The sequence below is a fragment of the Ambystoma mexicanum genome, chromosome 4p (assembly GCF_040938575.1).
Source record: "Ambystoma mexicanum isolate Mex_15411 chromosome 4p, UKY_AmexF1_1, whole genome shotgun sequence".
NCBI lineage: Eukaryota > Metazoa > Chordata > Amphibia > Caudata > Ambystomatidae > Ambystoma > Ambystoma mexicanum.
Window position 1 is genome coordinate 224,755,092 of NC_090927.1, and position 18,236 is coordinate 224,773,327.

The following is an 18,236-nucleotide window of genomic DNA, read 5'->3' on the forward strand; positions in this document are numbered from 1 at the left end:
ATCATCCACCAGAGGAATATGGGCCTGAGATTCTCTACCAGGAGGTGCAGGGAGCCGCATATGACATGCCGTATGACTCATACGACCAAGATGAGTTTGTCAACCTCATACTCGACACTGAAGAGGCCAGAGAAGCCCCGAAAATCCCCATCAAAATGGGGAATAGACAATTCCAATTCATGATTGACTCAGGCGCTACTGTTAACATTATGGGCGAACAGGACTATGCCGTACTACCGAACCCACCTGCACTTCAACAGTCCCGCTCAAGGATATTTCAGTGGGGCGCCACCACCCCCCTACCGACAGTAGGATGTTTCACACAACGCCTTCTCCTGAATGGCCGGAAAGTAGACACAACAATACACATCATCCGGTCACTTGCCAGAAGCCGATGCCTGCTCAGTTATCACACGGCGTCCCGCTTGGGGTTAATCGAAATACACGTGAGGGCGGGAGACTCCATCACAGCAACCTCTGAGAGCACAAACGCGAGAGACACAGTTGGCGCCATTGCATGCTACCAGCTGCAGAACCTGGTCACACAGGCTGACATCACAAGAGACTTCCCCAACCTCTGCACGGGGCTGGGCAAACTCAAGGCCCCTCCCATCCGACTCCACATTGACGCATCGGTGAGGCCGGTACCGCAACATCCCCGGAGAGTAGGTTTCCACCTGCAAGCGGCAGTATCAGACGCACTCCAACAACAGTTGTCTGATGGCATCATTGAACCAGCCACAGGTCCGACACCATGGGTGTCCCCACTCGTGGTTGTACCCAAAGAGGGAGGGAAGATCCGTTTGCGTGTGGACATGAGGGTGGCAAACACTGCCATTCAGCGCGAGAGGCATCCGGGCCCTTGCATCGAGGACATGATCGTGCAACTGAACAATGCCCAGATGTTCTCCAAACTGGACCTCAACCAAGGATACCATCAGCTGGAGCTGCATCCGGAATCCAGACCCATCACGACGTTCGCGACCCATGACGGTCTCTACAGATATCGGCGCCTGAACTTCGGCATCTCATCAGCCGCAGAAATCTTCCAAGAGGCCATCCGGCAGGTGATCAGACCCATCAAGGGCACACTGAATTACAGTGACGACATCCTCGTTTTTGGATCATCGAAAGAGTCTCACGACAAGGCTCTGCTCGCTACATGTGCAGCACTCCAAGAAGCAGGCCTCACCCTCAATATTGCAAAATGCCGTTTCAGCAAGACCAAGCTGAAATTATTTGGACACATCTTTTCCAGCGAAGGCATGATGCCGGATCCTGATAAGGTTGACACTATCACCAACCTAGAAGAACCGCGACAGGTTGCTGACGTCCGCTCGTTTCTCGGCATGGCTGGCTACTGTGCGAGGTATATACCGCACTACGCGTCCCTCACCGACCCTCTACGGAAACTCCTCCAGAAATAAACGGTGTTTGAATGGACCCCTGCGTGTCTCCAGGCTTTCTCCGACATCAAGCGGGCCCTGATGGAAGCACACCGCCTGGCATATTTCAATCCCGCATGGCACACTGAAATAGTGGTGGACGCGAGCCCGGTGGGCCTTGGTGCCATCCTAGCCCAAACCAGCGGGGCGGATGTCCACCCGAGACACGTTGCCCCGTACGCGAGCAGGGCCCTGTCCACCCCGGAACTGGCCTACTCCCAGGCGGAAAAAGAGATCTTAGCCGCCGTCTGGGCGTGCGAACATTTCCATGACTTCATCATTGGGAAAAAGTTTACTTTAATAACGGACCACCAAGCCCTGCTGTCGCTTTTTGGCAACCCGCACACCAAGATGCCTCCTATTATCGAGCGGTGGGGAATCCGCTTACAAGAATATGACTATGACATCGTGCATCGTCCTGGGGGCGACCTTAACCCCGCTGACTACCTGTCACATCACCCAGTTGGGGCCCCACTGACCCGCGAGGGAGACATCGCCTATGTACAATACATAGCGTCAAACTCGCTACCACCGGCGCTGTCCCTGGAGAGAGTAGCTGCCGCATCAGCTGCTGACCCCACCATGGCACTCGCCATCAGCCTCACATTGTCCAGCAAATGGAGGGATCACCACAGAGCAACGCTGGCACACCAGGGAGCGTGCAAACAAGAAATTGAAAGGTTGGCCAGGGTACACAGCGAACTGGCCGTCAAGGACAACGACATCCTCCTCAGAGGGTGCAAAATCGTCATCCCCGCCACGCTCAGGAATGAAGTAGTAAGCACGGCCCATGAGGGACATAGAGGAGCGGAGAACACCAAAAGGCAGCTGAGGCGCCATGTCTGGTTCCCGTTCCTGGACGCGGCAGTAGAAGAATGGGTGAAGAACTGCCATGCCTGTCAGTGCACAGCTCCTGCGGAACATCCACCCCCGCTCCAACACACACAGATACCCGAACGGCCATGGGAACGTGTAGCCATGGACTTCTACAGACCCACGGAAGAGGGTGACTACCTCCTGCTCCTAATAGATGAACACTCACGTTTCCCAATCGTCAAAACGGTCACCACCTCCGCATTCCCCCCAAGTAGCAGCGGCAATAGAAGAAGTGTTCAGCGAGAGGGGGACCCCCAAAATAGTCAAATCCGACAATGGGCCCCCGTTCAGTGGACATGAATTTGGAACACTAGCAGAACACCTAGGGTTTGTACATACGAAGATAACTCCTCGCCACCCTCAAGCGAATGGGATGGCTGAACGATTCATGGCGTCGATCAAAAAAACGAGACAAAGAGCCAGAGTAGAAGCGGTCGACCCACACCAGGCGCTGTGCCGACTCCTACGGGACTACAGAAACACTCCTCACGAAGCCACCAACAAGACACCTGCTGTACGAACCCACATACCGTACAACCCATCTGATAAGGAGCCGCTTGACATGGATGTGCTCCGAAGGGATGCAGAAGCCAAGGAGAGAGCGAGACGAGAGACAGACGCCCGCCGCCATGCAGTGATACAAGACTTCCACATTGGAGACGAAGTACTCGTCCAGCAACCAACGCCCAGAAAGACAGATCCGCGGTTCGCTCCAAGCCCCATGAGAGTAACCGCAGTGAAAGGCACGATGGTGACAGCCGAGGATCAAAGTAGAGCTGTCACCAGGAACTGTCAACAATTCAGACATTACTCCAGACGAGAAGGAACAGAGCCGCTCCAGCGATCGGCCTCTCCAGAGCCGCGAGAGACGCGGGATGACTTGTGGGTCCCTCCAGGAGGAGACCCAGGAGGGACAAGCAGAGAAGCGAGGACCACGGAACTGCAAGAGGCAGGTGATCAAGAGGAGAGGCCACAGAGAATTGTAAGAAAACCTGTGAGACTTGTTGAGGAATGTTGATCTCGATGTTTGAATATATTGTTCGGGGGTGATGTTGCCAAGCACTCAGGGGTTAAGGAGTGCTGCCCCCACCGTTGTGGGGGCGGGGCTATGATACGGCGGGAGGACGAGGGAGACAGAGGGTTTTATGGGTAAGGCGCGCTAAGCGCCAGTTCGAGCTACGTTTTGTAAAATAAAGTAGCAGCCTGCAATCTCCGGTGTGCGCGTCCTCCTTTACACGGCCTCTACGAGGTAACAGACACAGAACGGGCAGGTTTATGTGTACATAGGAGACTGATATACAGTGAAAGTGCAGCTGAGCGCACTTAATACAACAAAGTGAAGGGGTACACTTAAACCAAGTAAATATTAGTAGGCATTTGTCCCATTCTACCCTGTTAAGAGGGGATGAACACACCTGGCAGCCTGGGGTGGTAGAATTACCAAGGTTTTCGCCGGAGACAGCCCCCCCGCCCCAGAGGTGGGGTTTGCGAGGGCCTCAGTCCCTGTCGCTTCTACACGTGCCTGGATGACTGAAATGGCACCACCCTTTCTTGCTCTATATCGTTATTGGACAACGCTGACCCTTCTGTTTGTCCTGTTGTTTTACACTCCCCAGAAGGCTTGGTGTCGGAAGAGAGAGCAAGCAACCCAGTCCAGAGAGACGACGAGAAACCAAACCTGCGTACCATTCCTCCTCTCAAAGTGGCAATCCCAGCACTCTACACAGATGTACAGTTTACCTTCAACAGGTCCCCTGAATGGCCCGCAGGGCAAAGTGGCAATCCCAGCACTCTCCGCGACAGACTTTGAGGTTGCCTTCAAGCAGGCCACGGAGCAGCCCACACAGCAAAGCGACAATCGTAGCGCCCTGTACGTCAGGAGCATTCATTTTACCTCCAACTGGGCAGTGGAGTGGCCCGCATGTCCAGCTGGCGACCTAAACGCTCTGCGTAGAGTGAGCTGGGACATTGCTTGTGTTGAGAGCAGGCCAACATTTCAAAATGCCAGCGGCCCGGCATACAAAAAGGAGGTGGGGGTTAAAGCCTATTATGTCTCTTTCCTTACCTGTAGTACTTGCCATGGGGAGAAGAAAGGCAGCGGCTGGCCTGGGAATTGACTGACGGAGTGAGCACATGGAGGGGCGGGAGGAATAATAAGAAACACAGGAAACAGGAATGTGTGGGTTGTTCAGGTAAGGTCAAGGTAGGAGAAGGAGGACCAAAAGACCAAGTAGAGAAGGAAGTTGCAGCGGAGCTTGGAGAGGAATTGCTGAAGACATGTGCAAATGGAAGTATTGGTTAGTGGGATAAAGTGGTACTTGGGTGTTAGTGTGTGTGAGAGGTGGGTGAGTGAGGCTAATAGAGGATGAGAGTGAGTGAGAGAAGGTATGGGTGGAGTGCTGTGCACAGTGGAGAGTAGTAGGAGTGTGGGGAGGGAGCAGTAGTGGTATGGATGTGGGTGAAGAGTAGTACTGCAGATAGGGGAGAGCAGTGGTAGAGATCAGAGGGAAGCAGGAATGGAGGGAACATCGGAGGCACAGGAAGAAAGAGCAAGGGAGACAAGGGGAATGGGAGGACGAAGGGGCAGAGTAAAAGGAAGGCAAGGAAGGCTAGCACATCAGGGTGAGCTGTACAAGGGCATGAAAGGAAAGGCCGAGTGGGGCCCTCGTATCTGCAAGGCACCTATTCGTCCAGTTGTATTGTGGGGCATTGGTTAGGCTATATCTGCATCCTAATAAGGGTGTTCTTTCCAAAATAGATCACCTTCTGGGCGTAACTCAAACGTCTATAGGCGCATTTGGGAGGGAGGCATCCGGCTTTCAAGGAGGATACCATCTGACACCGTCTATGGAGGGGGGAGCTTCTAAATCCCTTGCCCGTGTTCAAGTCTCTGAACCCCAATGTACGTTCATGCATCGCTGGCATAACATCCTGGTTGGTTTGCATTCTCTGTTGAATATTCGATCCATCCTGTAGTGGAGGAAGTTTGGCACCTTTGTTAATAAGTGGAAGCCGTGTCCCAAGCTATGTGGGTGCTGGCTTGAATGGTTGTCTTTAGTGGGTGAAATTGTGGTTTATCCTATACCAGATTACCTGGGCTAAATTCTTCTGTGAGTTGTTTAACACCTTGATGCCAACTTGACTCTGCATTACTTGCTGCTCTCAAGAAGTTGGCAAGCACTATGCAAAGAAAAACATTTCCATTGCCTTGAAAACCTGCATGAGAAAATGCTATGCTATTTGGTGCTCTTACCCAGCTCTTTTATTTATTTATTTAAGTCAAAGGACTGTGAGGGCCTGGGTTTCCGCAGTAGGATGCAGGCCTTGGGCTTTGTAAATATTTGAGCTACTTGTTGTATTGCAGGTGCAATGCTTTCTCTGTACTTTCTGTTGAACTTCCTCCAAATGGACGAGTACTGGGATTCCGTCTTTCTGAACCTTGGTTAAGCATTAGGTATTACAGTTGTTGTGGGGGGCTTGTTACACAGCATCGGCATTGCCACTTTGCTTTAGGCATGGGAGTTTTCTTTTATGGTAATAACGGTCTTATGCATTCATAATTCAGTAATGGAAAGATATACTAAGACACATAGAAACTCAGTACGAATGAAGTGCACTCTCTCTCTGCTTCGCTCACACTGCTCAGGACGCTTTGGCCCCCGCGCATTGTGCACGTGCACCACTCTTGCCCTTACAATGGCTGAAGTAGTGGATCACGCGCAACTGACCGAGCAGCAGAAGGGGCAGGGCTGTGGGCAGCCACACAATGCTTGCGGATTCCAGGCAGGTAAAATAGTGCATTACTGCATGTGTGTGGAACATTCCCGCATCCCGTGCTCTTGGAGGCCGAGGTAGGGCACACCTCCAAAGGGACATTTTCGTGCATGGATCCAATGTTGGTGATTATTTATTTATCTATTTATCATGCGCCGCAGCCCACGGGCATCAGGGCACACAAAAAGAGAGACACACATGTAAGACAGACACTTCTGAACTGGAATCCTAATCGCTGGTGAGGCTGTTTCAATTGAAAAGCAAGGTCTTCAATCGTTTGCGGAAAGTGAGGAGGTGACTATCTCTTTGTAGGTCCACCGGGAGCACATCCCGGGCACTAGCTGCCTGGACTGGAAAAGAACGAGCACTCCCTCTTGTTCTCATCTGTGTCTGTTTAAGAGGTGTTACAGAAAGGTCCATATTTTCTGTCTTTCTGTGAATCTGTCCGTGCAGATGCATTATCGTGTTCTCTAGTAGCCTTACACGTAAGGCCAAATGCTCTGCATGTTAAAAGCAGCCAATGATCTTCAGTCACTATTTTGGGGGAGCCACTTTACCTGTCCCCATCAGTCATCCTGTATCCTCGTTCTAGGGACAACTCCTTGTTCCTACTGATTAATGTGCAATGCAGACTGGCTCCCCTGAGCATTGCCAGAATGCATATATGCACACATGCATACCAGCATGAGTCATGACGCTGGAATCTCGTGACTTGCAAAATGAAGGGCCCGCTAGCGCAGGGAATTCAGTAGCGGGCAGCAAAGGAACATTGCCTCTTACCTTCCAGCATTGGACCGCTCGTGCAAACTCTGAGGTTGCTATACCCAGACTAGGCCCTAGGAATCCATCGCGAGCAGTTTTCAGGGTATCCATGAGTAAAATGGCTCACAAACAATTAATTTTGGCCTAAAGTAGCCAGCATGTGTTTCGTCAAGTGCCGGCAGTAATCCGCTGCGTGAAACTGTCATGAATCTGTGACTCAACCTATGTTCCAATGCAAACTATCAGTGTTTAATCCCTTCCACAGAAGAGCAGCCACCATTTCTGCAGGACATTCTGTGATTTTCCTTAGCCACGGCACATGACCTAATGCCTTAATGGACAACAAATTCATTGTATATCGAATTAAATAAAATGTTGGGTTCTCGAACCTTAAAATCCTTTTCTAACTATCAATCAAAAATGCAACAAATCTTAGACAATGTAAATATAACTGTTGAGGATATACAATATCGTCCCGGTTTTGCTAAGAGAAAACTCTTTGAAATGGATTGGTGTACTACAATCGATTTAATTAAGACCTATGGGCTTTATAAGGAATACAGTATACATGTTAAACTGCGTATTCCACGTTATGATCATGTCTTGTTATTTCCCTGTGAAAATATCCGAAAGGTATATATTCGCTTCAGATTAAACCTATACCATACAAGAGAAAGAACTAAGAACTGGGAAAAGAATAATTCAAATAATTGTGTGGGATGTCGTTTTGTTGAATGTAATGAATCTTATGAAACGTTGAAACACCTAATATTGTATTGTCCGCATTTTAAGAACATAAGGACACTTAAATTGATGAAATTCGTGGAAATTGAATTTGAGGACTGCCTTGAAGTTCTGTGGTCCAGAATGATGCAGGGATTTCACAAACCCCTAATATATGAATTGGCAAGTTTTTGTAAGCACATTGAGAATGAATTAGAGCTATTTTTGTAATTGTAAAATGATTGTCTGTAATATTTTAAATTTTGTAAAGGTTCTACATGAATTGTTATGTATTTTGAACCAAATACAAATAAAAAAAAAAAAAAAATGGACACATAGGCCTTCATTACGAGGTTGCCGGTAACTTCGCCTTACCATCTTCGCCGCCTGATATCCCAGTGTTACCAGGATATCACAGGCCGCGGTACGGTAAGTTCCCATTCCCATGGAGTCCTAGAATGGGGACACTGAAGCACCGGCCCCGTTGTTAACAGTGCTGGTGCTTCTGTGAAAAACCTGCTGGTAGAGGCCTGATCTACCGGCAGGTCAGGCCTCCCGGGTGTGCAGAGCCCCTACTGGCAGACTCTAGAGACCCGGTCCGCAAAAGAGGCTGGTAACGTTGTTACTGGCACTTTAATTTCTGGACCGGGTCACTCGTAATGAGGTCCATAATCTTGTTTATAAATGTCATTTCCATCCTCCTCTTGTCTGATAGTGTCATTGGGGGTCCCGCTCTCCCAGCAGTCTTAGGAATGGCATCCTTTGGCGCTGACGGTTCGTATTCACCATTCGCTTTTTATGTTTGTCTCCGATGGACACCTGTTAATGTCGGTTCAGTGGTAGACCTGCCTATGCAATTTTGTGGGCAGGGAACTTGCTTTGGTCAACAGATCCCCCGACTCCCATCAAGGTCTCGGATTTACGAGAGGCGCATTTGAAAGACCCTTTTGCAGTTCCTTCATCCTCTGCACCCCAAATTATTTTCATCCAGAGGTTGATGGGGAATGTTGAGATTTGGTGTCTGGAACCTGATTTCAGATTGCAGCAATTGCCCTGATGGAAGCCTTGATTGGGAGTGGTTTGGAGTGATTGGGAGTGGTGAAGTTGCGCATTTGCCACTAGGCAGACAGTTCGTGCTAATATGTGACGCATGCAAAGCTAGAAAAATTGCAGAAGCTCTGATGAGTGAACTGCTCTGAATGCTAGCTTGGCCCTGTTGTTTCCATGGTTTATAGTGACTTTTTCGAACGCCATATTTTCGAAATGCCATTTTGTCGACACAAAATTGCAGAGCTTTTTTTTTTTAACTAACGAAACAAAAATAAAACAAAATTAAAAAAAAACATTTGACTTTTTTTTTTTTTCACCATTTTGTTTTCGACAAATTGGCATTTCGAAAATATGTTTTCGAGAATTTAACCGGATACCGTTTCCATGTGTGATTTGTGCTGCTGGCTGTATACTTTGCATGCAGTTCTGTAATAGGCAGGACACCTTGTCATGGGTCTGAGGGCATATCATAGGTCATTAGGGATAGCAACAGCCATGCCGTCCACAACATTATATATGATGATTGAATTTGAGGTCAGGCTACCTGGTACACTGACATTTCCCAGCTGTTTCTCAATAGGGTGCCTATATTGAGCCACAACCATATTTGCTTTTCTTGTGTAAACATGCGCAAAGAAGTAGTTACCTGTAGTAATCGATCTGCGTCGACTGCCTGTAAAAAGCACACTATCAACTCGGGCTGTGGGAAAAATTCTACATTCATTTCTCGATTATCAACCGAGGGCTGACTGAAGCGCAGGGTGTGTTCAAACACCTAACATCCGGGTGAAAGGGGCACTATTGTACATGTGGCAAAAGTCACTTTAGTTAGTTTGGGCTATTAGGTGCCATTGTCACTATAAGCCGAAACTATTGCATTAGAGTACAGATGGGGAGAAATGGCATATGACGAGGGGAACACAGATTTAAGTTATTGTTTGGGTATTTGCCCACCCATTAACTGGCCATGCTAATCTCTATGGCCATTCCCACCCAGTTCCTGACCCTCACCGCCTGTAACTATGGCCCCGGGGCCATTACCTGGGGTGGTATTGGCCCGCCGCCTCGGGTCTTATTGCCACAATAGGAGGGGTATAATGTGTCTGTGCAAGGCTTGCAGGCCGTTCTGGATGTGTTTTCCTCAACGCGTCGGATTGTGATCTCGCAGACTGCACTGATATGAATGCTGTGTTTGTGTGTTTGCAGGGGTGCCGCTGCCTAAGAAATGAAAACACCGCTTGAGACTTCAGATTTGTCTGGCAACGCTGCTGGAGAATACAGTGTATCACAATTACCCTCAGTAATCGTACTTTGACCCGGCACAAGTACTAACATTAACTTCGAATCCCTATATTTCATATAATCATTTCTGAATCGTGCAACTTGGACCCCTTAAAGGGCCAGGCCTTCTTTTTGTACCAGGTCACAGATGTTTGGTGCCTGGAAGGGACAACCTCCGTAGACTCAGGGAAGGATAGATAGATGCATGTTCTTAGGGGGAGGCCATCACAACCCACAGACATCAGTGGGATGTGGGAGTGAGTTCATGAGACTGTTCCCCACAGTGAGATGTTAAGGGATTCACCATTGACCTCTTATGGGTACTGTATGCACTAGCAAGTGGTGATACCCAGCCCCTTTGACCACCCCTACAGAGAGAGGGAGAAGTGTCACACATGGCATGGAAAAAAGAGAACTTTGAACTAAGAGTACAATGGTCACGGTTAGGAGCAACGTAGACTTACATTGCTACAAAATTGTTGGTGGAGGGTAAAACAGCTGTCCGCATTCTGCTTCAGTCTTCACATTTCTGTGCCAATGATGCAAGCATATTGTGCATAACCCTCCCTCTGATTCCTGCACCCAGTCTATATGCAAATAGCCTATCGACCACTTGATAAACATATTCAGATATTTGATTTTGGTACTTGATGTAGCGGGTCTCGTTCACTTCTTCAAACGTTGATTGAAGGCAGAAAAAGACAAACTAACGTTAATGTCTTATTGAGTTTTGTATTTGTTCCCTTAGAAAATCACCCGGCGGCTTCACCTCTCCAAAGTAAAGCACAGCAAGTTCAATGAATCCGGGCAGCTGGTGGCGTTTCATCTCTCCTCTATGTTTTGGTGTCTGTATGTAGCAATCACGGTGAGTAAAGCAAATATGGCAAGTAGCAACGCTGAGTAGTTTTGGGGATCTTGTTCAGTTCACCTTAGTATGGCGGCTCTTGAAGAACTGATCTAGTAGGTAATAGTGTATTGCTGTCACTGGTTCTAAATGTTTTGTAGCAATGTAGAATACATTCCCATATACGTTGTTTCATCTTCTCGTTGAGCAAACCTGGTGTTTGTCGAGAAGTAGTATCCTTCCAAATCTGCTTCATATGGCATGGCAACCACCATGGATATTATTCGGGAGCACCGTCACTCCGTAACTCCAACTCTCGAATGTAAGACGCTGTTCAATTTCATTGCTTTGGGTATGAGGGAGAGGGGTTCAGGTTGGTAGAATTGAAAGTACATGAATCTTTCGGTTCCGTAGAAGCTTCAAGCAATATCCTTTTGAGCACGCTTACTGAGGGTCTGCATTCTCCATTTAGGTTTTACAGAGAAAGCGGCGACGTGCTGCTGGTAGAAAGCTTAATGTTATGGCAGAACTCTTGTGTCCCGGCCGGTCGAACAAGGGAATATTTGCCTCTACCTGTCCCTTTCCAGTTCACAAAACAGGAGTCCCTGTGCCATGTTTTCCAATGTTCCCATGTCCACCTCTGGAAAGGATCAAGTGCCCTTACACAATAGCGTATGTATCTCCTAGAGAAAACAATACCCAGTGCAGCAAGTTTGTAGGGCACACAGAGCTGTTGGTCTGGCTGTAATAATGATGCATGTTGTGCATTCAAGTGACTATAGGGGCATTGTGTGTAGTGTATATGCTGTAAGCAGGAAGACGTACGCACAGCTCCATGAAGGGCCCATATCTCAGCTGCAGCAGTTTTCAGTCCAGATTTGCATACCCACATTCTCATCCTAGTTTGTGAATTTCTGAAACTGAAATGTTCACAAGCACGCAGGTCCTGAAATCTCAGGTAGCAGTGGCCGTTTACCACAATATACTAAACCCAGCCTGTGATAGTCAAGTCACGACTGATCTAATCTTGAACAGTGATGAGCTTCTAAATAAAGCTTTTTTAAAGAAAATAGTCTCAAAATGTAGAATCCCCACCCATTCTTTCCAAAGGGGGGGGGGGGGAGTCCAAGTTCAGTGCCGATAATATCCTGGATAATTTCAGGCCAGAGGAGCGGGGCAAATGGAGGTTGGAGTCTGACTTTGATTGGTGTGTTATGGTGTTATAATTGTTCTATACAGCACATCTTTCTCCACATGGCGGCTCTTGGTGCTAATGACAGATAAGGCTGTTGCCACAACTTGAGTAGGATTATTGGAATAATGTATTTCTAATGTCTTCTGGTAGTGGAATCCAGAGCTTAAGGACCACAACACACAACACAAAAGTAGCAGCCTCCAAATATTGATAGTTTGAAACTCGGTTCTTGCTATTGCATCAAATTCAAGAAGCGAAGAGATCTGTTAAGAATATATCATTTCATCTTTTGCTGCAGAGACACATTTGTATTGTTAATACAATAGCTATTTGTCTATTTTAAGAAGCCTAGTGGTCTATCCATTAACATGAGCTAGATGGCTGTGTGACATTCTGTATATGATCTTTGTTTCTAGGCATCTAACACTGCAACTCACAAAGTATGGTTTTATCGGACTATGCAACAAGGCTGGCTGTACCTGGACATATGTTGATGTACATGGATATAGTTTGGTGCACTTCTTTGGGCAGGTGGTGGCTGAAACTGGGTATATGATTTCTTACAGGGTTTTGGCTGTAGTAGCTGACCCACGATGCCTGTTCCTGGGCATAGAAGGCCTGTAGATTGTCAAATAAAACTGCACCTGGCATACAGTGAAGCTCGTCGTAGTGCCTCTTCAAATGCTTGTTTCTGTATTTATTTTGTCAGCCTGTTGGTAAGGACACACAGATGTGTAGATAAGAGATTGGGACCCGGGATCAGGAAGTGATCTGCATAGAACCACACAAATTGGTCAAATGGTGAACAGTAAATTCAATTCCAATATCCTGGTTTCCAACTCGGCCACTAGACCGCATCTCCTCCTTTGCACATGTATTGATTTCTCATGTGAAATTAGTCCTACGTTCCCTTTTTTTGCCTGCTGTGCTGTTTCTGTGAGTCCCTTAATGCTTCTGTATTAGGGCACATGATCATTTTTCATACTCGCAGCTGTAGATTGGTACGTGAACTCCTCTGACCTGAACAGTTGCATGTCTTCCTGTTTTCCTGCTGTTGGAGCTTGGATGAGCTCCAGCCAGTTAAAGCTCAGAACTGTACAACCAAGCGTACCGCAGGTCCTTATTTAGTATGGATAGAAGATGACGCAGCGTTTAGTCATTTAATCTTTCTTCCCATTGCCAGATTTCTCTTGCACCAACCGGCTATCATGGTGCAAGGGATCAGCAAAGGACTCGAGGGGGCATGGTGCTGTACGCACCACGACAGGAGTGAAAGTGAAACCAACGTAGGATGTCTTTCTGTAAACAGAATGAGGACAATGGAATTGAGTTCTTGGAATGTTCATGAGGCTGAGGCCTAGTCTATGTTCGGGTAGGTACCCTGGGTAGACCGTATGCAACAGGTGGTGAGATGTAGTGCCAGTTCTGGGTCAGGGTAATTGCCAGCTCCTTCCCAGTTCTTTGCATCCGATTCCCCGAGACCCTAGGTTGCAACAGAATCCTCTTATGGACCTCTGGCCCTCTGTTCCAGAGTGCAGAAGTGAAATAGTGCCCTCTGTTCCAGAGTGCAGAAGTGAAATAGTGCCCTCCAGTTCCCTGGCTGGATTCCTGATCCTGTGACTGCCCTCTAGATCGTAGTTATGATTTTCACGCTGTCATCATTGTAGCTCCCTTCAACCCCATAAAGATCAATATTTCATGGTACACTTCCTCTTTAGTTCTGTCGCATAGAGACCTATAAATGATTCAGGACGTATTATGGGTCTTTCACACTCGTCTTCTAGGCCACCTACTGGTTGCAGGTACCTAAAGGAGTCTCTGGTTTAGTGGTAGCTGTCTCTAGACCACTACAGAAACATTCCCAAGTGCAGTCTGTGCACTTGCCAGTTCCACCAGAAACAGTCTTGTCTTCCTACTAGTCGCTCAATGTCTGGATTGTGCTCTTGCAGGGGTGTTCATTTTTGGACCCTGCCCATTCCCTGTCCCACGTCGACACGGCTTTCAGCTTTCTCAGCTCTAGCACTCTGACCGCTTCAACAAAGTCCTCACTAACTGTGTCTTCTACCTCCTGACTCCCCCTCCCTATCATGGTCTTTTTGGTTTGAAAAGACGCAATCTCACACACCACATTTTTCCTTTACATTCTCTTCATAGTAGTCTCTTCTCTTATCGACCTCTCTTCTGTGCTTCTATCTGTCCTCCTGATAGTTCGAGTCTCCTTGCCTTCCGCCTTCCTACAGATGGTGTCCCTTTTGATGGTCTAATTTTACCTTCCTCCCAACTTCTCCTCTCTGAACGTGCCCTCCTGGTGCACATTTCTTTCCCGGCTCTTTGCTCCTTCCTTTGCTCTGCCTGGCAATCGAAATCCCACACCAACAATGAAGTGCACCCAGTTTGTATCCTGGGCTGCAGGCCTATGTGTTCCCTGTGTTTTTTAATGGGTTGAGCCTGGTGAATTGCCTCCTGTCATTCGGCCCTGTTCTCCACCCCACGTGCAAGCTGGGAGCCACTAATCACCAATGATTGGACAGTGGCTCTACAGGTCAAAGGCATAACTAACCGCGCAGCTTTCTAGGAATCGTGATGGCCTCCAGATTCCGCATTGGTACTCTCTTGCTAACGTGCGTCTCCCTTTTCCACCATGCTAGCGGTTTGGTGCAAACGTTTCAGTAATCTGACCCTGTCAAGAGGGAATGGCAGACCTACCAGGGTGGAAACCATAGCCATTCCTACCCAGAGGGAAAGGTGGCAATTGGGAGGCCCCAACCCTTCCCTTTGTGGCGGTTTCAAAGCTGATAGTACCATTCTTGATCACTTCATACCCCTGTATGAAATTGCTGGCCAGTCTCTTTCTTGCACTTACAGAAAACCACACGTACCAGCAAGGATCACCCACGACAAGGCAGTCCACCGCAATCTCCAGAGAGATGCCTCCTGCCAGTGTCCCTCCACCGACACCAAAGAGGGAGTGAACCGCTAGACTAAGTGTCATCAACCAAACAAAAAAGCAGGAGCAGGTACAGACTTGCTTACCTACATTGCCGTAAACCGGATCCATGTGAAACGCTTTCGCTGTGACAAAGAACTTGGACATTGTTCAGACTGGGCTGCTTACATGTAGATTAGCTATGGAGCGGCTCCAAAACGATAACTTGGACATTGCTCAGTGCTGGCCGCTATTGACAACAGCTGACGGACCTGCAAGGAGAAAAGGGGTCAGGCTTGGCCCCTTTTTCTGTAATCACCAGTCTTTGAACCGTCCCAGGTGTGGAAGAGGGGGCCAATAGGCATAGGGAAAAAGTGGGGGAAGACCAAAGGTGAGAACAAGTCGGAAGGATAAAGCCAGGGACAGGAAACAAGGTGTGGGTTGTTCGGGTGAGGTCCGAGGTGGCGGATCAAGAGACCAGAAGGAGGAAGGACAGCATGGAGAGCGAATTCTAGAAAAGGTGAGGTATTGGTTGATCAGAGAAAGTGGTACTCTGTGGTGAGTGTGAGTAGCGGGAAGGAAGGGCGTGGATGACAAGGTGGCAGAGGGAAAGAAGAGTTACTGGATAGTGGTGGAGGGCGGAGTGCTAGGAGTCGAGTGACTAGGGGAGAGAACTGGTGGAGTGGAGAGAGGGGAGTGGAGTAGCAAGGGGAGAGTACTAGCGGAGAGTATTAATAGAGTAGAGAGGGGAGAGTATTATTGGTGGGTGGAAGGAGAGAGAAAATAGGAGAGGGTAAGATCCAAGGGTGGAGGTAGACTGCAGAGGGAGAACATTGGAGGGACGGAAGAGGAAGAATAAGTGGGAGAGAGGTAAGACTGGGTGGAGCAGAAGGGAGGAGAGTAGGAGGAGGAAGGCAGAGTGAGGAAGAGATTGAAGGAAAGGAAAGAATGAGAAGATGGAACAGGAACATTGAAACCTGGGGTGTTTGGAAGGCATGACCCTTAACCATCTCTTGGGGATATCCTGGCTAGGAACCGTAGATTGCTGCTTGAGGGAGTCTAGATAGACAAGGCCTTTGCCTTTAGGCCATCACAAGAAGATAGACAGATCCTTAGGTAGTAGGGGGTACAGATCACTAGAACTAATCTGGGGGGATGAGGAAAGCCTGGGTTAGGGTGGGATTTGCCCACTCCTAGGTTAGAGATAGGGGACGGCCATAAGACCCATTGAAATAAACTGAATCGTACCCCTTGAACCACATCTGGGAGTTGGTGTGACACTGTGGTCTGAGCTGTGTCCTTTTAAATAGCAAGCCTGTGGTATGTGACTGCCTGCTCAGTCTGCTGCAAGCCTGTGCCCTGTGGTCCTCTCTTTCTGTTCACGCGGGCCTTTCTCTATGTGGGCGATTGTTTGCATGAGTGAAGAGGCCCTGAATTGGGTGGAGTCCCTGAGGGATATACCATGTACCACCTCTAGGGTGGATATCATGTAGCAGGTAGTCACCCCTCAGGGTCCCTCTCCTCACTTCCCTGCCTCATACATGGGACTTCACCACCCAGAAAAAATGTAGTACTGACCAAACCATCATATAGATGCACCTGTAATTGAAACAATTAACCAAGCATACCAAGTCAGCATTTGCAGGAGCCCATTCCATAACACAAATGTTCTCACTGTAATATGAACCAGTTGTTTCTGTGACTCATTCCTATAGTGATGCATTATGATCTGTTTGAGATATTTTGTTTATTATCTGCTGGGATTTAAAAAACGAAAGTATTATCCCTCTATTGGTAATAATTTGCGATGGAAAGTAATAGCGGATAGTAGTTCATTCTCTTAGGCATGTATATAAATATATGGGTGTGATCATATTTGGATAGTCTTTCTTTAGTGATTACTACATAGTCAAATGCACAGGAGGTACGTACAGCAGTAGACAAGGCGCGCACTGTGCGACACGTCTAATGCTCAGAAGACATTTTGTATTGCTGTTGGTGATGGTTTGTTGTCGCTCATTGAACAGCCTGAGACTCCAGTAGTGTTTGCGTGATCATTATTTTGCCAGATATAAAGCACATTGAAGCATCATGTTGGAAAGTTGTTTTTCATTGGTAGGCCCAATGCTGTTAATTTTAAACGCTCCCGTTAACATTAAAACCCTGTTTATGGGCTTAAGTTGCACAGTCAGACAAACATTTCGTTCACATTTGCAGTGTTTGGAAAAAGGCTATAAAACACAGAGCATGTTGCGTAGGATGAAACCAGCTTTGAAATGCAAATTTAATGTATTGAAATTCTTTTAGTTTGCAATTTTGTGTTTGTGAGATGTTTTATATGTAAGCTACAATTAAGTAGTCCAAGACACTGGAAGTTAGTAAGTGCAGTGCTTTCTTAAAAGAAGATGTCCATGTTGTGACAGTCCCTTATGAGGGGACCTTAGAAAGGGAGTGTCACTACTTGGGTTTCGTCACGAAGCACACTAAAACTCAAGGAATGTTGTATGCAGTTCTTTATTTTAATTTCTTAACGGTTATGTATAAGTAGTCCAACCTTCTGGTAGTTGGGCAGTGGTTACCTCACTCCTGTCCGGTGTCCCAGTTCTCCTATGGTGGACCGCTACTTGTAAATGTCCGGGCCAGACTATACCTGTTGAGAACAACTCCCACGGTGATGGCGTTTCCGCTTAAGTGTTCACACTTCTCTCTGGCCCCAACCCCTTTTTCTCTTCGGCAGGCTCACCAATTCGTGAGCAGCGCTCCGCGTGGCATCCCTGGTCTACCGCTGTCGCCTCTGCGTCCGTTCACGTCGACCCTCCTGTACAGTTTTCTCGGCCCGGCTAATATGCCCAGAAGAACGCCTCTTCCAGTCAATTAGTTGTACACGGCAGTATTGCTTTGCTGCACAAAAAGGCATAATTTGCTTTTGCTGTGTCTTCCAGTTTGTCTCAACTCCAGCAATGCTGTTAATGCATTTTAGGCAACGCATACTTCTTTTCATTCTTTTTTAGTTTTGGATATTAGGTGGTGCTATGGTGCCACCGATAACTAAAACGACTGCACTGGATGAGGAGAGGTAAAAAGCTTGTAGGTGTTGTCTGTTTATTTACCCACCCATTGACTGCCCATGGTCACGCTAATCCCTATGTTCCTTCCCACCCGGGTCCTGCCCCTCCATGCCCAAAACACATCCTCCTGCGATCTCTTGGAGCTAACCTTTTCAAGCTTTACCATACAACTTTGTGCTCGAAGTGTCTGCCAATGTTATTTCAAAGCAGTCTTCTGTGAGTTGGACACCCCAGAGTATATGTGCTACTTGTGTAATAAAAATGTCTTAACCAAGTGTGCTTTCAGCCACTT

General features: G+C 47.7%; 1 protein-coding gene across 1 annotated transcript in view; it reads left to right on the forward strand.

Moving 5' to 3' along the window:
* Positions 1–18,236, forward strand: part of TRAM2 (translocation associated membrane protein 2) — a 271,865-nt gene that overhangs the window by 185,275 nt on the left and 68,354 nt on the right. The window contains exon 4 of the mRNA XM_069605739.1: positions 10,660–10,776. Within this exon, the coding sequence (XP_069461840.1) occupies positions 10,660–10,776 (117 nt within the window). The remainder of the gene's footprint in view (positions 1–10,659; positions 10,777–18,236) is intronic.